At 40.4% G+C, this 22,021-nt stretch overlaps 1 protein-coding gene across 1 annotated transcript; it reads left to right on the top strand.

Moving 5' to 3' along the window:
* Positions 1 to 5,279: 5,279 nt before the first annotated feature.
* Positions 5,280 to 21,851, top strand: CYP2U1 (cytochrome P450 family 2 subfamily U member 1). Its single transcript, XM_068941900.1, has 5 exons — positions 5,280 to 5,813; positions 11,859 to 12,488; positions 16,980 to 17,141; positions 18,224 to 18,391; positions 18,810 to 21,851. Exons 1-5 carry the CDS (start codon positions 5,375 to 5,377, stop codon positions 18,986 to 18,988), a joined length of 1,578 nt encoding a protein of 525 aa, XP_068798001.1. The 5' UTR covers positions 5,280 to 5,374; the 3' UTR covers positions 18,989 to 21,851.
* The last annotated feature ends 170 nt before the right edge of the window (positions 21,852 to 22,021 follow it).

Raw genomic sequence — 22,021 nt, 5'->3', positions numbered from 1 at the left:
CTTTGAGGAGGAATCTAAAGACTTCTGTAAAAACAATGCAGATCGTCACTTCTGAATGCAATACTGTTTTTGTGCTTCTGTACATTAATTGGAGATATGGCTCCAACCTAGGAAAAATTAATCAAGAAAAGCTGTTTCATGATGATGAGGAACCATGGATTGTAATATGCTATGCTAATGCTACTATGCTTGCATGGTAAGTTTTTATATGTGTATATATATTTTTACAGGTTTAGGGTCCAATTCTGCAAACACTGTATGGTATAAAACTACAGTAATCCATAGTACTGCTTAAGTGAGACCTCTTGTGCTGCACCTTCTACTAGTGTTTGCAAACTAGGCCTTCTTTTTCTGTAGAATGTTCTGAATTAATAAGAGCATACTATTATGTTGCACAACTTTCAGGATATTATGATACTTTCTAGTATGTGTCAGATATTTTGGTTAAGTGAATGACAACTCAGTTTTGTGGTTGGCTGTATGTCTTGAGATGCTAGAGCAGTGATTTCCTAGATGCTGCAGTCTATGTTCAACTGTTTAAAAAGCAAAATACTTGCACTAGCTGTACTTAAAGGAAAAAAAAACTTGTGCAATAACATGAGCATCGTATAAGCTTATATCTCAGAAGGTGCTATCTTGATCCCTTGCACTGTTGACCATGCGTTTAGTAAAAGCATATCAAAGAAACTCATCCTATGTGGCTTACTCAACTGGCACATGAAAGCTGAAACTTTGTCAGCCTGTGGACTAAACAAATGCAATACTTTGGTCAACTTACAGGGCCACACATTTTTACAAATCAAAAACCTATATCCATATATGGTGCTAATAATCTCCAGAGCTGTTGTTCTTTTCTCACCCTTTAACACTGAGCAGTTTTTTGTGACACCTTTTCAATAAAGCAAGACTTTGCTACATTTTAAGCCTGTTTTAAATGCTTTTTATATGAACACATCCCTTAGGTTTTCTGTTTTATATAAAAACTGCAAAATATTATAGTAAGTATTTTTAATGCAGGAAAAATAGGAGTGTATATGGGTTTTTAAGTTAAACTAGACCTTCCTAAGCACATTAAAAAAATAAAAAAATATTGGAGGACAGCTAAGCCTTTGCAATTTGGTCTGAAATATAAGAATGACCTTAGGTAGGATTAAGGCATAAGATACTGGGGGAGGGGCACAAAATTATCTGGCTTCATCATCATTATTGAGGCCAGAGAAAGAGGATGTGAGATGGACAAAATTGTAATAGAAAAAACACTTTGTCCAGTGTAGTTCCGTTTTTGCTGAAAGTCTTGAAAAAGACTTGTGAAGGAAGATAATCCAGTAACCATATCTAAATAGCAGAAGAGAAACTAAACAGGAAGGCAATTGCAGTGGGACACTGACTCATTATTAAAAAATGCCTTGGTAGTTATGCTAATTTTTTCCCCCTAAATTACCTTTTATTTTTTTAGCGAAGCTGAACAGATACCTTATTTGAGATCTAATTGTGGATGTTCTTTCCAGAACTGAATCTTCTAGGACATAAATTTGTGGGAAGTGTCTTAAACTAAGATTGTTTAGATTATGGAACAGAAAAGTCACTAATTTTCTGTTTTAAGCTTCACAAGCACCCCTCAGAAGAAAAACTGTTTTGTGTGTTCTGTGGTAGAAAATTTTTCCCCTTTTAGTCATTGTTTTGTTATGCTGCATGTAATGAAGTGCACTGCACTTCCTAGTATTTTTAAAAGAGGGATCTTTGCAATCATGTTAAAATAGGTATGTTTTCAAGGCAGCAGTATTAGCAGTAGTAAGTACATCTTATCTCCAGGAGGATACGAAGCCTTTAGTTGCTGTTAAATGTCCCGTACTTTTCAACTTAGAGTTGTAAAAACTAAGTCTGCTTGTAACGTTTGGAAATCCTGCCATAGTGAACTCAAAAGTATGATGCTTCTATTTGGGTTAAGGGAATCTTTCCACTTCAGGACACTTGAATATGCAGATTGGTTGACATGTGCACATACACATTATACACATTGGCTAGCAGGCTGTATGTACAAGACTACCATCTGGAAACTTGCTACACATCTGCTCTGAAGTAGTCACACCTTGGGCTTTCAACCAGTAAACTACTATTTTTCAAATACTGGAATAATTTCTCTTGAATCATTTGCATGTAGTATTTTGAGAAATAAACAGGCTCCTTTAAGGTCTATTTTATGGAACTCCTGTTTGTGTGCAAAGAACATTCCAGGTTTAGAATCACTTTGTTTAAAACAAATTCACTACCTAAGAAGCATTGCTGGTTGGGTTTTTATTGAGGGAAGATGGATAATCTAATAACAGTAATCTGAATCACGTGCCTAACTACTTCCTTTAGAACCTCTTTTAAGAGGAAGAAATTTGGAAGAGTCAAAGACAGAACAACATCATCCATTGCACAGTTAAGCCACAGCAAAATAAGTTTCTTTGCATTTTAATTAATGCATCCTTCAGGGAAAATTGATTATCTTTTTTATTTACCAAAAAGCATGATATTAACAGAAATAAATGGCTGCATGTGTAAATGCTTTAAAAAGTGTTTATGAGCATGTGACACATACTTTGACTAGAGGATGATGGAGTATGTGTTTTTTTTTTTAATTGCATCTACTATGAGTTAGAGAAGCAGGTTTGTAAGTGTGCTAGTCTTACTCAGAGAACTGTCAAGTACTTTGAATATATTCAGTGACGGTATTTTTTGAATAAAGTGCCTATGGAAATACAAATCCAGAATTGCCTACAAACTGAAATAAAGCATACAAAAACTCAGCCCATACTTGAAGATGATGGGAGGAAACTAAATTATGTATAATTGGTCAACAGTGTAAGTGCTGATAAGATTCAAGTTTGAGTACAGAATATACATTGTTTGAGTTTACTTTGTTAATTAAAATGTTCATGTTTTGGCTTGGGCCCTAATTTTGTAACTTGGTTATCTTCAAAGAAAAATGAGTTAATTTGAATTTGAACTCTAATGGTAAACTTTGTTCTGGTGATGGTGTTTTGTTTCCTTGTTTCATGGGTGTGCTTTTTTGTTCAGAATAGAATCAGCAAATTCCTTGATTACTCAATGTAGGGCAAAACAGTTTGAGGAATAGATTTTGTTTATGTTCCTAAGTAAATAAAGGTACTTATTCTTAAACAGCTACTGGAATTGGGGAGGAAGCACTTCTGAGAGAAGCCTTATAGTACTGAAGTGTGTATATGTAGTTACTAGGGGTATAGAGAATATTACAAAATATTCAGTTATATTACTTTCTGTGCTTTTAAAAAAGGCTTTTTGGTTCTAATATTAATTGGAAAAACCCTGACTTTAATGTTGCAAAAACTTATTAAGTAGAAACATACATTTAATCACATAAAATCTAAACTTGGCTTAGAATACTATGATCACCTGAAATTATGAAAAATAAAGGTCTCATTTTTATCAAAATGAATGTGAAGTTTTATCTTTGCACAACCTAGAATTAGCCATATGTCATTGAAACCAGTCTTCCAACTGCTTATGGAGGGAAGGAGACAACTTCTGAGACAACTTCTTTATCTTCTCGCTTCACAGTCTATTTGAGAAGTAACACTAGATTACTTTACATAAAGAAAATAAGGAAGAACTGCAGTGTTTTCCGGCTGGGAAAAAAGAATAGTTTAGCTTATTTTCAGACTTTGGAACTCAAAACTCTTAAGAATCAGATTTAAAATGTCTTTACCTTAGCAAGAGATAACAGGTGAAAACTTAGCTGTATTTTTCTAATAGTTCTTCCAAATTATTTAGATGCATATTTTTTGTGATGGTTATGGTTAAACCACTGAATTTCAGCTAAATGCTGACAAAAAGCTGCCTTCTCTTCTGCTTCAATGTGACTTACATTTGTGAACTTAGTGTTTTTTTCTACTTTGTTTCATCAGAATAGCCTTGTGCTGTTTATACTAGATTAAAGAGATTGCCTTCAGTTGTCTTAATTGGAGAAAAACTGATCTTGACAGTTTGAAACTATGTATGTCTAAAATTCCTCTAACTTCTTTAAAACTGCAATAAAACCTTTTTATATGGTTTCATCCACTATTTTAGAGCTACTTGTCATTATATACTTACTGTTCAACTATTAAAAAAAAACCAACATTTCTTATTGGGTAAGCACCCTTTGTTCTGTTTTTCTTTGTTGGAGTCCTTTCAGATGCGGTGTATGGGCATCATTTTGCCCATGGTGGGTGGTGGTGTGTTTGTTTCTTTCCTTTCAGTGAGGACCTGTCAGGAGCACTCAAGGACATGCACTGTTAGTGGTTTCAGTTCAGAGCTGTTTGCTGCAGTAACTTTTTTAACATTCAGTACAGAATAAACTGTAGTACCAGGGCCTCTGTGTGGAAGGATAAGAGCTACTGTCCTGTTTCTTTTAAAAAAAAACAAAAAAAAAACAAAAAAACCAAAAAAAACACACACACACACAACTCAGACTTTGATGGCACTCTTAATGCAGAAAGGCTTCTTTGATCAGGGGTTGATCCTGTATTTGACAAGAGCAGCACTCCTGCTAGTCTTGGGTTATGAAAACAAAAAACTTAGCTATCACCTAAGACTTGTGAGCTTCAGTATGTAGTAAGGTGGAGGAAGATGATCCCTACTTCAAGCTCTTAAAATGTCTGAAAATAAATGTTTGCATAAGTGGTATTTGCAACTGAATAGTACGAGGCTGTCAGGAACAGTAATGTTTTGTTAACAGGTGTGTAGAAATGAAAATTTAGTACAAAAAAGAAGAGAAGGTATTTCAATAATCTAAGGCTGGCCTGGGTGTGGATTAGGGTGATTAAGGATACTGTACTGACAGCATACTGGGATGCTCCTGCGGTTCGGCAGTGGTAGGTCAGCATCCCCCTGTGCTGGGCCTGGTGATGGTCCTTCTCCAAAAGTAGCGTTCAGCAACGTTGTTCTCGCAACGTGCACATAAGGTGAAACGTTTTTGAAATCAGCGCGTCGCCCGAAGGCGATGCGGGGAGGGGGGCGGAGGGTCTGCGTCCGCACCACCCCCGCAGCCGGCCGGGGCGGAGCAGCCGCCGCCGGGGCGGGAGGAAGGGAAGGCCGCGGCGGGCGTTAAAGCGGCTCTGCCGGAGCGCGCAAATCCGCTGCGTTAATGCCCTATAATCCCCAGGCCGCTTTTTCTGCCAATTAATTGAAGCCGCCCGGCGGCCGCCTGCGCGCCGCCCGCCGCCAATGGCCGCCGGCCGCGGCCGGGGCCGGGGCCGGGGCCGGGGCCGGGGCGGCGGGCGGGCGGGCGGCCCCGCCATCTTAAGCCGCCGCGGGGCGGAGCGGCGCCTATAAGCAGCGGGCGGGCGGCAGCGCGGCGCCGCTGGAGAGGATGGCGGCGGGGGGCATAGGCGCCTGGACGTGGCTGCTGCGGGGCCCCGGCGTCACCGAGCTGCTGCTGCTCGCCCTGTGCTGGCTGGGCTGCTACTGGCTGCTGAGGCGGTCGCGGCCGCCGCAGGGGCTGCCGCCGGGCCCGGCGCCCTGGCCGCTGGTGGGCAACTTCGCCTTCGCCCTGCTGCCGCCGCCGCTGCTGAGGAAGTGGGTGCTGGAGGTGTGGGGCGGCCGCAAGGGCTGCCCCGTCTTCTCGCCTCACGTCTTCCTCACCGGCCTCAGCGAGATCTACGGCAGCATCTTCAGGCTCTTCGTGGGCAGCCGCCCCTTCATCGTGCTCAACACCTTCGAGGCGGTGCGGGAGGCGCTGGTGCACAAGGCGGAGGTCTTCAGCGACCGCCCCACCGTCCCCATCGTCGTCATGATCACCCACAAGAAGGGTAAGGCCCCCCCGCCACGCCGCCCGGCCCGCGGCGCCGCCTTTGCCCGCAGCCCCCTGCCCCGCTCCCCTCCTCCCGCGGGGGCAGCCCTTTACCTAACGGTCTCGGAGAGGCTGCGCTGGGCGCAGCGCGGCCGCGGGTCCCGCCCAAAGCGCGTGCTGAGAGCCGTCGCCCGCCCGGCGAGGCGAGCGAACGGCCGGCATCCCTGCACCTGCCCGCCCCGCGGCCGTTAGCCGCCGTTAACGGCCCGCGGCGGCGGCGGCGGCGGGGGAGAGCCGCGGGCCAGGCTGAGGTGAGCGCGCGACACCCTTGCGAAGGGCTGAAACGTGGCAGCGCGGTGGCCTACGCGACAAACGATGTGGCGAAGACCTGACATGTCCGGTGGTTTTATTTCTATATGCCGTAAAGGGGACGTATTCCGCGTTCACGCGGAGACTGAGGAAATGGCAAGTCACTCATCTGAGCCTTTCTGAGTTTGTCTTCATCATGGAGAAGAGTTTTTTTGTTTTTTTTTTTTTTTCCCAAATACCTTGGTAGCGATTTGAAATAGTGGTGCGCTTCCCCGGGTCTGAGCAAGGGAACGCTGGTTAAATGCGGACTTTGGTGGAGCGCACGGATGGGCCGGTCTGCGCAGCCTGCGTGCGAGTTAGCATCGCTCTGGGGTTGGCACGTAGCTAGTCTGCTTGTCAAAACTTACTGAGCGTACCTTGCTTTTTGAACATGTCGAGCAGCACACCTGCAAAAAGCCACAAAAGTAGAGTTTAGTAGCGTACACACACAAAAAAAAAGGGGAGAGACTGGGAAGTTTAAGCATATAACGAGAATATTGCAGTTATAACTTCTTCCTATTTAGACTTCAGCTCTGTAACAGATCTTAAAGTTTGTGAGATATTTGTTTTCCTTTTTCAGTTTAGGAGAGGTAGCACAACAAGCTTGCTAACATGCAAACAATATTGTGAAACTTGTTTGTGTTATGTTTTCAAGGCTAGCTAAATCCACTGGTTGAGTGCCTGAGACTTGTTATCTTCAATTTCATGCTGTGCCAGAATAGCCCCGATAAAAATAAGAGGCAATTGAGGGACCTAGATTGCCTTTATTAGAAGGCAATCAGGTACCATAGCTATAATTAGTTTAAATGAGCAGGTGTTAGTCAAATGTAGCTCTCATTAGGGTGCAGTTGCTATTACAGTGCCTAAATATTTTTAGGTTGTACCATATATTTAGCCAGGACTTTGTGGGTTTTTTTTTTTTTTGGGGGGGGGGGGGAATAAAATAACATGTTATCACTATTTCTATTCCACAAAAAATATTTCCAAAATAGATTATTCATCTATACCCTCTTCCTCTTTCTACGATCCAAATACTGTTACAAAAGAAAACATCCCAATTATCTTGAATGCAAAGACCACCATCCCAATTACACAGAGTGGCTAACAGCAAGAAGAGCACCTCAGGAGAGTCCTCCCAGTCCAGTGTGGCACAGAGCTCTCCATAGCACAGTATCTTCTGAAGTTCTGAAATCCTAAAACTATTGGAGAATGTTAAGAACTGGCTTGTGAATTAGAAAATAGATTAAAAAGGAAGAAGAACATAAGGTTAGAATAACAGAGATAACAGGTGTAACAACTGCCAACTGGATCATTGCCAGGCAACAATACTGGAATAGTATTTTAGTGTTTTCACAGAAAATCCCTGCATGGAGTGAGAAGTCAGATATACTCAGCACAGCAGATAACCGTACTATAAAAAAGAATTTGAAAAACTCGTAATAAATTCCAGAGCAACACCACCCCACAATTATGAGTTCATGCTCATTTCAGATGGCTAGTCTCTGTGAACTGATAATTAAAACTCTTCAGTGCAACCAATTAAAAAACTAAACACATGAACAAACAAGCAAAAAGACTCTGTGGTATGGATACAAAAGGAACCAATGAGGAAGGGGTTTTTTCCCCTCCTTTTTTGTATGAAAAATTCTAAATCTTTCTTAAAAAAGCAAGTTCTTGTTCAGGCTAGTTCCCCTCCCCTCTCCCCCCCCCCCCCCCCCCCCGCCACTTTCTCACAGCTTATTTTGGTGTTGCTGCAATACTGGGGACACTGACAAACACAAAATTCATGGCAGACAACAGATGTTGATGGACGAGGACTATAAAGGCTGATGACCACTCAAGCTTCATCTGCCCTAGAGTCAGTCTTCACTACCCCTCACAGCTCCAGAATACAAAAAACATTTTACTAAAACAAACAAACAAAACTCCAATATTTCTCCTTCCCCATACTTTTTGAAGATCTAGCACACTTGTACAAAAGTCTTTGGTTAAGAATTCATGTCCAGATTCTCCTTTAAGTTCTGACTGCATGTCTCATCCGGTCAAGAAGTCCTCCCCTCTTTGCCACAGGGTTGTTGAAATACAGTATCTGCTATTTCTGATACTTCTGTTTGCCTTCCTCCAGGCAAATGTATTATCTGCATCTTATTAATAATAAGCCACACACAGCTGAGACAAGCCCTTCCCTGTTTCATAATATGCTCAACAAGTCAACTCAGGGTGAAGACAAACTATAATAGTAAACGTAGTTTAAAAGAGAATCCTCCCATAAATTTAAACCAGTTAAAGATGTATGCCACAGACCCTATATGGGACCTTCGGTTGTGATCTGCCCGCGGCAACCGAATTTCACAGTTGCAACAGTAGCTGTCTTCCTAGGCTGAACTAGTAGAAAGTGCAACAACTGTTGGAGCTAGATGTTGCACATAATTTATTGGTTTATGACTTCAGGGTTAATATTATCTGAGAGTTACACAGAGAGACAAGGGAATGTTTACTGTTATGTAGTTTTGTTCATCTGAAATCTGTATAATAGAAATTACAGGCAACAGCATTTCCTGGACTTATTTTCTGTAACATTTGCTTATTTTATATCATAAGCCAAAAACCATAAGCATAAATCTATATTGCTGTAAGTAGAAGAAATAATAATAGATCATAATAATAGATCACAATAACAGAATGCTAGGAATAAGGTACATTGACTTGAAACCTAGGCTTTTTAACTCTATTAACTCCACTAGAGTAGATTTATGAAAAAAATGCAGATATTAGTCAAACAGTACCAAGTTGAAAATGGGGTAGCTAGCCACTAACTTTAAAAAGGAAAGTTATCTGAACAACTTTTGAAAAGGAGAGGAAAACAATTTGAGTACCTGTGAACTTTAAAAGAAATTATTTATTTTAGGTTTTTATTGTTCTAATAGAAATTATTATCTTATAAAAAGCTAGAATTTTTTGAAGGACGTTGCCTCTTTTTGTCACATTTCCTCTTTCTGGTAATTTTTATGTAGGTAAGCCTAGATTACAGTACGGACCAAAGTACTTCTTCACAATAGGATGGAATAAAGCCTGGAAACTGAACAGAAAGATTTTTTTTTTTTTTTCAACTGAGCGAACATCATCTAAGAATCTAATTTGACCCTTACTGATTCAAAGTGACCCAGTACTGTAGAACAAAAGCTGAGAGCTGTAGGTCTTAAGTTACACGACCATCTTGCCTCTATCACTTTCTTTCCTAGTAATTAAGGACGCAACTGCTGCCATCCAGATCTGTAGTAAAGTCTGGTCCATGGACTACTGAAACCACACACAGAAGGCTCCCAAGTCAAACTAAAGAGGCCTATACACAAAGGAAATAACCTATAGCTCATATAGTTTTAATGGACAATACGTACAGGTTGGATTTTAAGAGTCATGTTGTTCCTTCACTATAAAAAATTAAAAGCCCGAAACTTTCAAAGAACACATGCCACCTTTAACCCCTTAGTTCTACAGCTTCTGCCATCCAGATAAAGTAATTCTGCTTCAGATCCACTATAAAAGAGTTTGAGTAGCCTACTATTTGCCACAATTAAACTCAAAACAGCCCATTGAGAGCAGATGTGATTTCCAGCAGCTTCTGACAAACTGCTGCACCCTAAGGATGGACAGGCCCGCACAACCACTGCTCTGAAACGCAGAAGCAGAAACCAGTCCCCGGAGCTTAACAGGGCCACAAACACAGCAGCGAACACCAGCTCGTATCCCCCAGAGTTCATTACTTCAGAAGTGATGCTACACGAATGCAGCTATTCTGCCAGCTCTTAACAGGGCCCTCGCAGAACTAACTTGAGAGGCCTCGCGTGGCATCCTTGGCCCCGGGAGAACCAGGCAACTAGAACAAAGATTTCTTATCTTCATACCAGAGCCAGCTCAGATCTAGCCCAGTTTGGGTGGCAGCGGATGCAGCGTAAGCCTTGGCCCCAAACTGGTTTCTACAGAATTACTTCTGCGTTCCAGGAGGACTCACTGCCTCTGAGTCTTAGCATAGGCTAGTATTGATCCAGAATTAATAAGCACTCTGGGACTAGGGCATTGGTAAGGGTGTTGTAGAGACTTCTGCACAGTTCCACGTCAGTCAGATTCAGGCCAGCAAGGCCCAGGTTGAACTGGGGCAATGGCCTTGGTGAACCTGAGCTGACTTTTCCCGGTTGAGTATTTTACACTACACCTGAGGTTAGTTCTACAATACTATGGTATTTAGGATAATTCAACTCATTGCCCCAGCTAACGTAACTGATGTGTAACAGCTTGATGTGTTTTGTGGACAACTGGATGATCATCACATAACTGTCTCCCTCAGGCCTGAACACAGCTGAGATGACCTTCCAAATAAAACCAAACGTAAAGCAGTGTGATGTCCCTACAACAGTGCAACGCAGGGAGCTACGTTCTCTCCGTGGCTGTTCTTTCACACTGCAGCGAGCTTAGGACAAGAGACTCCTGACCCTTTGGAGTCCCGTGGAGCACCCACTCACAGAGGCTGTTAACTGGTTATAAAATATTTTATTTCAGTATTTACATGAATTCTTTGTAAGCGGTATGTGTTGACGGTACTGGCTACCCCTGTGCCATCATGACCAGACAAGGCTAACGTGGAATTGTCTACAGAGAACAAGAAACGCCTACTTAATTTACAGCACAGGAGAGAGGAAAAAAATGCACCGTGAGCCTGAACATGCAGTTTTACAGCACAGTTTAACTGGATCTAATGTCTAGCTGCTCTTTACCTTCTCTCCCCCTGGTCCTGGCTAAATATACAGTACAACCTAAAAATATTTAGGCGCTGTAATGTTCTGCAGTTGACAGAAGAATTGATGTTGCTTTTGCAAAATGATTTTTTATTTCTAGAAAAAACTGATGTGATGTCACTTTACTAAAAAAACAATAGTAACTCTTGCTTTGATAGCTTTAAACTTTCTCAGGTTAACCATGTTCAGGTATTGGCAACTGGAGTACATCACAAATAGCAGACAGTGTATTTCAGTTACGCAGCAACATCTCTGGTGCAGTTGTTAATCTAACAAGATGTTCCTATTTGTAAGTGAACAATGTTTATATTTGAAGCTAAGGAATTGCATTCAAGTTTTACATCATGATGATGCATTCATGCAGAGTATGTGCCTAGAGACTTGAAAACTGTAGACATGCAAATCAAGTATGTTTTTACCAAGTGACTCTGAATCTGCCTTCACGTTCCCAATTTGTTTGCAGTGTACATATCTTGTACTTTACTGTACACAAACAGTATTAATTTGTGCAACACAAAAGGGAAAAGAAATGCAAAGCAAATTGTTTAATATCTTGCTGTTCAGCCCTGCTCGTGGAATTTGTCTCAAGACTTTGAAAAGAAAATTTCTTGCGAAATTGTTGTTGTTTGTAATAAAGCTTCTGTAGTACCTTTTCTCCATCTATTAGTGTCTTGCAAAGACTAATAAAACTATTGATGTAGCTATTATATTCATTTTATTGTTTGGGAAAATGAGGGACAAGATTTCCCAAGGCTCAAAAAGTTCTGGAGAGCTGGCGTCTTTCTCTAGCTTCTAGTCCTATGCTTGGACAGGTTTGCCATATACCTTTTCCCTCTGTTCTGGCTCTTGAGTTGCAGGCCTGTTTAACTATGCCCTCTTGAAAATAGAACAGGTTGGTTTCAGACTCTCCCTTTCTCTTCCAGGTGTTATTTTTGCACCTTATGGCCCTGTTTGGAAGCAACAGAGGAAATTCTCTCTCTCAACGCTTCGTCATTTTGGAGTAGGAAGGCTTAGCTTAGAACCTAAAATCATTGAGGAGCTGAAGTTCATAAAGGAAGAAATGCTAAAGCATGGAAAGGATGCATTTAATCCCTTTCCGATTATTCGCAATGCAGTGTCCAACGTTATCTGTTCCATGGCTTTTGGAAGGCGTTTTAACTACGAAGACATTGAGTTCAAGACCATGCTGAAGAACATGGCCCGTGCGCTGGAGCTAAGTGTGAACAGCTCTATGATCCTGGTCAATATCTGCCCTTGGCTGTACTACCTTCCCTTTGGGCCTTTCAGGGAACTTAGACAAACAGAATTAGATATTACTGCTTTTCTAAAGAAAATAATTGCACAGCACAGGGATACACTGGATGCAGCAAATCCCAGGGACTTCATTGATATGTATTTCCTCCATGCAGAGGAAGAGAGGAACAAGGAGAGCAGTTTTAATGAAGACTACTTATTTTTTATCATTGGTGACCTCTTCATTGCAGGCACAGACACCACTTCCAACACGTTGTTGTGGTGCCTGCTCTATATGTCTCTCTACCCAGAAGTACAAGGTAAGACAATTTTTATTCTAGGTGTTTGATTCCAGACTGTAAAACTCCAGGTGATTTTCAGATAAATTTTAGCAGGAAGATGTGGAAGCAAATGGGTAAACAGGAGCAATATAGAGGTTGTTTATACACATGTATATGCATAATTTGAAAGGTTGGTATATAATAAAACATCTTCTGTAGTCCTGCTCTGCTATGGTGATCTTTAGATTACTGCTGTGTATTAACAGTCTATATCGACCTTTATGCTGCATCTCTGCATTTCGTCTGGTTTGGGACAATTTTGTCTTTTTCTCAGTAATTCAGGGGAAGCCTGGCGTGTTTTAAAAGCTTTGACGGTTGTGACATTTCAGGCCTGTAGTTGCTTCTAATTGTCGTTTGTCAAATGCTTTATGAATTATTTAGTAGAGATATAAGGTATATAAGAGATGTAAAATATTGTTGGTAAGGTTTGCTTTTACCCCTCCCTCAGCAGGGAGTTTCCTGAGCCTGGTGGCAGAGTCTGGGAAATTAAATACTACCCACTGTAGAGGAAGATCAAATTAGAGACAGCTTAAGCAAATTGGACTTCTACAGTTCCACAGGACCAGCTGAGATGCAGCTGAGGCAGCTGGTTGATCTGGTTGCAAGGCCTTTCCCTATCAGTCCTGAAAGGTCATGGCAGTCGGTTAGGTTGCTGATAACTAGCAAAAAGGCAAATGTCATGCTCATCTTCAAGAAGGGAGAGTAATTATTATTCCCCTCTATTTGGCACTTGAAACTGCATCTGGAGCACTGTGTCCAGTTCTGGGCTCCCCAGTACATGAAAGACATTGCCATACTGGAGCAGTTGTCCGCTGGAGGGCCACCAGGATGGTTGGGGCTGCAACAAGTGGCATGTGAGGGAACTGGCTTTGTTCAGCCTTTAGAAAAGAAGGCTAAAGGGAGACCATACGTTGAGTATAAGCACCTGGTTGGGGGATACAGAGAAGATGGAGCCAGACTCCTCTTGAAGGTGTGCAATGAAGGGAAGAGAGGCAACAGAGACAGTCTGCAGCAAGAAAATTCTGATTAGATACTAAGAAATTTTTTTCACTATGAAGGTGATCAAACCCTGGAACAGATTGCTGAGAGAGTTATGGAGTTTCTGTCTTTGGAAGTGTTCAAAACTCAACTGGATATGACCCTTGAGTAGTCTGATCTAAGTTCAGAGCTGGATCCAGCTTGGTAGTTAGTCTTGCTTTAAGTGAGAGTTTGGACTAGAGGACCTCCAAAAGTTTCTGGCAACCCAGATTATTCAATGGCACTATGATCAGCTTGCTTTATACAAGATTTTCTTTAGTAAGCCTTGAAACTATATTTGAAGCAAATTTAGATAGTTGAATTTAAGGAAAATAAAGCAACTGATTTAGGAACAGCTTCTCCTGAAGTCCCATGTAACAACTGATTCTTAATAAAAAGGTTGTCAGGTATATGCATGCTGGAAAACTTGGCAGGATGGACAAATTCTAATTAAGTAATTCCACTTCAATTTATACTAGTGAAACATTTCCCCCAGAAACCACTGCTTTAGGCAGGCTTTCTGCTAACCCAAAGTGAAGAAGAATAAACCTCAAGTTATCTGAAAACAGCATAAACCTGGAATACTTTTATCAAGTACTCTAGATTTTGAGGTATTGCAGCTACTTTGCAAATTAGCCAATAGATACTTGTTTACAGCATCTGTCTGGAATGATCTCTTTAAATAGGTCAAGATCATACTTAATTGTACAAAGTCGACTCAAATGGTTGAGCAAAGATTGCAAAATAGGGCGTTAGTTCAGTATATGGGAGACAGAGAGTTCACTGAGGACAAATCTGTAGTCTTTTATTGCATGGACTCATTTTTCTGTTCTTTAATGATAGTGTGTTACCATTCTTAACTTGACAGTTAGGCAGTTACATGAATTAGGTATGTTCTAAACTACCTAAATGAGGCTTAGAAAGATTTTGTCTTTTTTTTTTTTTTTACCCTCCTCCCCTACTGTCTGCTACTATACCTGTGCCTGTTATTTTTCTCTCTTCTGCTGATTTCTAACACTTCTAACCTCTCTGATAACCCTTTCCTTATGCTGTGGCTCTTGTCAAATAATGTGATTAAGCACAGTACTCCGGGGTAAACTGAGTATCACTCAGTTATGTAGCAGAATTCTTTTATTTTTAGTATTCCATTCCTTATGTATTATCCTAGTTGCTTGGGAATCAGATATGGCCCACACTTTTTTTCTGGTGATATGGCCCACTTTTTTTTTTCTGGTTTTTCTTATCCCCTAAAGGAAATACCAGAATTACATAACTTTCAGCAGTAGCAAATGTTGCAGACACTTTCTGGAAAGGCAAATGGTGAGTTATCAGAGGGAAAAAAATCACAAAAAACAGAACATGCGTGTCTGTGGAATCTAGTTTTGCTTTTTACGTGAAAGAGGTGTGTGTGTGCGTGCATGCGCACACGCATACAAGCACATACAGGAAAGCACTGAGGAGTGAGATTTTGATTTGGTCTATCCCCTGACTTAGTTTTGCTCCTTGATTTCTGGAGATCTGTGGAAGTAAATAAGATTTATAGATGTGTGTGTATATATATCTATATATCACAGAATCACAGAATGGCTGAGGTTGGAAGGGATCTCTGGAGATCACCTAGTCCAACATCCCTGCTCAAGCAGGGTCCTCTAGAGCATATTTCCCAGGATCGCATCCAGACGGGTTTTGAATCTCTCCAGCAAAGGAGACTCCACTACCTCTCTGGGCAACCTGTTCCAGTGCTCTGTCACCCTCACAGTGAAGTTTTTCCTCAGGTTCAGGTGGAACTTCCTGTGGTTCAGTTTGTGCCCGTTGCCTCTTGTCCTGTTGCTGGGCACCACGGAGAAGAGACTGGCCTCATCCTCTCGACACCCCCCCCCCCCCCTTCAGATACATATGTGTGTGTGTCTATGTAATAGTGGAGCAGTTCAAATGCTATTAGCTGAGGAGTCTCTAAGGCTCAGTTTTTGCAGTTGGTCGGTAATGCTAGCAGCAATTTGGCAATTTTCTGTATGATTCCACTTATCTTTCCAAAATCCTAAGACCTGTTGTTCAGGATAAAATACTTGTGTGGTATTTGACATGAGACACGCAGTCTTTCTAATTAAAACTTTTTTTGAATATCTAAAACTTTCCTCATTTAAATTACTGTGGACATGCATACCTGAATGCAGCACCATAATCTGTCAGTGACAAAAATAGCAAAAACCCCCAAACTGGTTACCAGAATGCTATCACCATTAGCAAATCTCTTTTTGCTGTATGTTCCTCATAGGAAAACATATTTTCCTAGCAAACCCAATAGATGGCAGCAAGTGTTTGTTGAGTACAGTCAGTACGCTTTTTTTGAATGCTTTCCATGTCTTTGAAAACACAGAAACTTCTTGCATTAAGCTTTTCCTTAATCTTGAATCAGTGCTAGGGAGAGGGGGGAACAAAAGCTGGATTCTGAATCTTGGAATTGGCAAACAGGACAGCCACAAAATACTCAGAGTATCAAGAGTAAAAAATGAAAACTGTCTTTCATTATTTTCGATTAATGCTTAGTATTGATTGATGTGTTCCCCTCTTTCAAGATTGTCTTTCACGTATGCAGCCAGATTCCAAGCTACCTGGAATAAAACTAGCATTGTCTGGTACAAGAATGAAGCAAATCTTGCCTCTTGGAAACTTTAAAGAGAATTGCCTGTGTGCCCAGCCTTCGTGAGATGAAAGGGACTAACCAATAATTTGACACTTTACCTTGGATGAATGAGAATGGAGATTAGATCGCTAACAGCTCTTTTTCCTTTGCAGAACGTCTGTCTGGGGGAAGGAGCATTTTCTGAGACCTTCCTGGGGAACTGAGAAATAACTGACTTTAGGTTCTGTAAACTGAAAGTAGGAAACAGCAGGAAAAAGTTGCATGGCATTAATGCGTGCGGTAATAGACCAGAATTCCTGCTTGAGAACGAAGTAAAGCAACTGCATTAAAAGCTTTCCCATCTCTTCACCATCTTTTTCAATTCTGAGAAATGGTTCTTTCCTGGGACCGGAAACCAGCCCTGGCATGCAGTGCCTGCAGCCTGTGATCCTTCTCTTTTTGTTCTTTTTGATGCAGAGCAGCCAGAAGCTTGATATTTGCACCATTTAAGTTGCCATATAGTTACCCTGTAAGCTAAGGTTATGATTACATTTGGAATTGGAGTAGAACTTTTCCTGTACTTTTCCAATAAAAAAGTGTCTGACATCTAAGTAGTTTAGTCTAGACGCTTGTCAAGATTGTATTTGGTTGCTTTTGTCCTTAACTGAATCTGTTCTCGAGGCTTCTGTCGGCATAGTTATTTCAGTTAGGGATATGTCTTGCAGTCATCTTTGACAAATCTGTGTGAACAATGATGCGTAGACAAGTGAAATTGAGATAATGCCTTCTCACTTACTGTGCATCTTTTTCTTCTCAATCCCTTTGAATAGAGAAGGTTCATGCAGAAATTGAAGCAGTTCTAGGACGTGACAAAGTTCCCTCTCTTACCCACAAGGCTCAAATGCCTTTCACAGAGGCAACCATTATGGAAGTGCAAAGGATGACTGCAGTTGTTCCTCTTTCTATCCCTCGAATGGCCTCAGAAACTGCTGGTAAGCGTTTGTGGAGACTTGTTAATACAGTATTTCTTCTGTGGATGAACATCTGATGGGATGTCTGATGAGAATATGCCAAGACCTCATTTATATCTTAATATGTGTAACCCAGGTATGTTAAAATGCAGTTTACCGAGAATAGGTGGGCTCGAGATACTAATGTAGTTAAGCAGTATGTCTGACCTAATATCCACAACAAGATTTAGAGAGCTTTATTTTCTGGGGGTTGGATTTTGTTGACTGATTTGCTCAGTGGTAATTGGAAGCTGAGAGTCCACCTTTGCACCTTAAACAGTGGAGAAGTTTCTGGCCATCTGCCATAGAGCCTTGAAAATACTAATTGGGAGTAATCGGTTTGCTGAGCTTGGAAGGCACGTACTTCTGAGCTCCACGTCTCCTGAAAACAGTAATAAATACCCTTTCCAAAGTCTTTGTGTTGGCTGTATGTTGTCATAAATACAGTTGAGAACTAGCTAAAGTCAGTGGGAGCTGGCAATACTTTGCCTTCAAATGCAGTCTTGAGTTGATCAGCTTATTTAACTGTTTTAGCTTGCAGGACAGTGAGATGCAACTAGCTGAAATTAGACTGGTCACTTCAAAATCCTTTTGAGATTACAGTTCAAAACCAATCACTCTTTCTTACTCTCTGTCTTCACTGTGATGGGGCACTGTAACTGCACAGGAACAGGAGAAAACTGGGTCAAAAAACTTCTGTTCACCTGAGTGCATTTCTAATGATTGCTGCTGCTGTTATATTGGCACACTGAATGAAGCCTTGAAGAAGAGCAATGCAACAGAAGCTTCTCTTCTCCCTTTTGCTTGCAGGGAGCTGCTGGAATAACTTGGTGTCTTTCCAGTTGCTCTGACCTGCCGTATGCTGACCCAGCGGGTCTAGAATTCAGGTAGCAGCAGAGGTCACCTTTGCATCTCTGCCTTAAGCTCCTGCTCTGTTTGCAGTCCACAGCTAGGGATCTGTATCATTATTGTGAAGTATTCTGGTCCTCCTTTAAGTATAAAAGTCTCTGGTATTTGCTCCTAGCAACCTGTCCGATCCTCTGTCTTTGTTCTTTTGTTTAAAGTGCTGCAAGGATATACTATTCCTAAGGGCAGTGTGATTGTGCCCAACTTGTGGTCCGTACACAGAGACCCTAATATTTGGGAGAAACCGGATGACTTTCAGCCGACGAGATTTCTGGATGAAAATGGCGAGCTAATTAAGAAAGAAGCCTTCATTCCTTTTGGAATGGGTAAGATATCCAGATGCACTCAGTAGTTGTTTTTGGAGGAGAGGGGAATTATTTTTTGACGTGTAGGGCTTTCAAGGCATGAAATTTAGAAGGGACTCACAGGACTAACTGTAGAACTTGTTTTATTATTACAGTGGGTGACTTGCAAAGCAGAGTAGCTGGGTTTCTAAAGGCTCCAGTTGCCTGGCAAAAATGAGAAATGATTAATAGTACTTTGATAATAGAGGTAAATGCTGTTCACATCAAGCAGTAAAGCTGAGCAAGGCTCAGACTCTAATACGGAGACCAGTTTTGGAAGTTCATAGCTTGTAGTTTGAGTCCCTCTCTGTTTGGAAGATGTTATGTGAACTGTGTATGTATTAACAAATGGATCAACAGTATAAAAACAGTAATATGTCTCTTTCTAATTGTTCTTTAGGTAAACGTGTGTGCATGGGAGAGCAGCTGGCAAAAATGGAGCTGTTCTTAATTTTTGCAAGTCTAATGCAAAGTTTTACGTTTTTGTACCCTGAAAATGCTACAAAACCATCTATGGAGGGAAGGTTTGGTCTAACTTTAGCTCCATGTCCATTCAAAATAATAGCTTTGAAGAGATGATACCACATCAAGAAAGATTACATGAAGAAGTACTGCACTTATTAAATTCAGCTTTCTTTTGTTTCTAGCTTATTTTGCTACTTTCTTTCCAGAAAAACACCAACTGCATAGACTTTCATAATCAGTGAGAATGATCCTTGATACTTCTGGAAATAAAAGATTTTGTTACGTCAGCTGTTGCATTCCACAAATGAACTGACAACACTGTAGTTTGCAATTTGATATTGAAACTTGCTGGGTATTCTTCCCACCTCTCCATCTGTAAGCTGTGACTGTCAGTTTGTCAAATGTTAATTACGTGAGAATGGTCCAAAACATATGTTAATGCATTAGTGAATAATAATTGTTATTTTGGTAAAAGCAGTGAATAAGCATTCAATTTACCAAGTGAGTGAAGGACATGATCTAATACCAAAGCATTAATGAATCAAAGGGTGTTAGCATTTTCAGGGTAAAGAAACACTGTACCTGAGTATAAATAATGAAAAATACTTTTTAAAAATAACTAAATGACACTTTTTTTTAAATCTTGGAGGATTCTTTTTTGTAAGTAACTCATAGACTGGATCAAGTCAATTCTGATTCCTGGATCCAAACGTTTTTGACTATCAGGGCTCACTGTAAAAATGCAGATACCAACTGTAAAGCCTATGCCATGCTTGCTGGCTTGGGGCCATGAAAGGAGGGTTCAGAGTCTGGATGTAGGTGTTTTATCTCAGCTTATAAATGGGACCTATTTCCCTAAAACAAAGCAAAAGAAGTCTCTTCGCTCTGGCTGACTGACTCAGAGCTCTTCACAATGACCAAGCAGATGTCCAAGAGTACATCTGTGCTGTCTCTTCATATTCTCCATGGGCCCCATGTCGATGGTGGTGGCTTGTTTGCTGGCTGCAGTTAGGATTAGACCAAGAGCCTGCTCTTTGGGAAAATGTGTACATGGATAATACGGAAGTTGGACCTTGCACTCAGTTTCTGCCTTTGTGGGCAACATGGACACAACTGTCACGTCTTGTTTGGCTTTGAGAGCTGGAGTCTTATTTCAAATATGGCATCAAAGGCACTGCAGATGTAGCTCTTAAAGATTTAGGCATGGAAAATGAGGAATCTGGCAAACTTGAGGCTTGACTGCAGAGGCTCTCTCTTTGTTATTTTGGATATGGAGTAAAAAGATCTATAGTTCATACAATATATCAGTATCCTACTCTTCTCATGCACATTTTTAATGCTGTTTAGCAATATTAACTAACAATTGGGGAAGTCTATTGTTATGCATTTCAGAATGGAACGCTTGTTCTGCATAAGCTTGCCTTTTATTTGAAAGTTCTCTCAAATGTTTAATCTTCTGGGGTCAGGCAACAATTAACCTTTAAGTAATTGTTCTTAACCATCTTTAAATTTTTATGCACCTTTTGGTTTTGCAGAACTTCAGAGAAAATAAATCAATAATGCTCTTCAAAGGAAGTTGTATTTCTGTCTTTTTTGTCTCCCACTGGAGATCTAGACAATACTAGCAGGCCGAGTATTGTCTAACTCTTGATATTACAATTACAAGACTGTAATGTGAAATTGACTGTAAAATGGAATTGGGTAGTCTGTAGCAGAAACAGAAACTAAATTCTAAAAGAAAATTCAACTCCTGAATTTAAATTACCTCTATTTTTGTCTCTTTTTCACTTGAAGCTTTAAAAATCAGGTAGTGCCTAGCAAATACTGTAAAACAGTTACCTTGGGTATAAAATTTTCTGTTTATTCTTTTGAATAACACAGTGACTTAATTTCTAAACGATGAATTTGGTTGGTAAGGTACTGTACTGTTTGTGTGAGAACTTCCACTGCTTATATAAGCTAACTTTTCACCTTATAGGTTAGTGCATGCTTGCATTAAATACCTGTATGAAATTTTTGGAAAACCCCATAGTATAATGAAAAGTTTAATTAGTACCAATGCTAGTTATACTAACACTGAACTTTGCTAAAAGCTGATAACCTTGCAATAATAAGCATTTACTTCTTAATTTTCTGCAAGGAATAAGGAGGTTCTGTACAGTTGGGATTTTTGTCTGGAAATCTTTAAAATAATAATGCCCAATTGCAAAGCAAAAATTAAATGCTGATAATATTTATCTTTCTGTTAGAATGTCTCTTTAAGCAGCAAAATAATCTTGATATGCAGCTGATGATTTATATAAAATTCTGTCCTTTGAATCAAGGAGGATATATTTTGAAAGCACTTTAGATTTTTTTTTTTTTTAACAGATTCCAGGAAGACACAATTCTCGTAATCTCCTAGTCAGTGAAATTGTAGATATTTGTACTCGTTTTGCCTGTTGAGTTTAGTTTAAAATGCCACCTTTGAAAATTATCTTTCTACAAACGGTACCTTAAGAGTACCGTTGGTTTTGGTGATAACTATAATTGTGCTCCATAGTGCAACAAGCTGAAAATGCAGATGTGAAGGTGCAGCCATGTTAATGTCAGCCAGAAAGCAAGGTGCTGTTGCAAATCACAACAAAAAAAATACATATGTATTCCAGATATACTGAAAACTTCACAGGAGGATGCCATGAAAGTGACTAAACTCTACGATAAAAGCAATGAAATGTTTTTGGTTGTAAAAATGTGTAGCCATTTTTGGTAGACTGCAAGTAAAGTGGTGGCAGATGTGGTTTGTATTGTAAATGTACCCCTCCTTCCTTTTTTTCGGGCAGAATCATCTCAGATGCCTTATTGAAATATATATATTTATGTAACTGGATGTCTATTTCTGAATGCTGAAAGTGGCTGTATTTCTAAATATGACTTCAGGATTTGCTTCAGTATCATTTTATTTTTAATAAAGTCATTCCTAAGTAAGTGTTTGATAGCTTTGCATAGTCATTTTAATGAGTTCCATTTACTGGCTAAGCTTGTGATGTTTGATGTTTTACATAATATGAAAAAAGCTCTTGAGTGACAAGATGTTACAGTATGTTTTGGATAGTAACAAGCAGAAGGAATTAAAGAGATGAGGGGTAAAGTGAGGCTAGGAACATA

This window comes from Struthio camelus, chromosome 4 (genome assembly GCF_040807025.1).
Source record: "Struthio camelus isolate bStrCam1 chromosome 4, bStrCam1.hap1, whole genome shotgun sequence".
In the NCBI taxonomy this organism is placed as follows: Eukaryota; Metazoa; Chordata; class Aves; order Struthioniformes; family Struthionidae; genus Struthio; species Struthio camelus.
The sequence above is the reverse complement of the archived record's forward strand: the minus strand, read 5'-3'. Positions and strand labels throughout refer to the sequence as shown.

Excerpts from the sequence above, each read along its gene's own strand:
- CYP2U1 (XM_068941900.1), top strand. The coding sequence starts at position 5,375 with ATGGCGGCGGGGGGCATAGGCGCCTGGACGTGGCTGCTGCGGGGCCCC. Across the intron at positions 17,142-18,223 it reads AATGGCCTCAGAAACTGCTG|TGCTGCAAGGATATACTATT; the intron begins GTAAGCGTTTGT and ends TTTTGTTTAAAG. Across the intron at positions 18,392-18,809 it reads CTTCATTCCTTTTGGAATGG|GTAAACGTGTGTGCATGGGA; the intron begins GTAAGATATCCA and ends ATTGTTCTTTAG.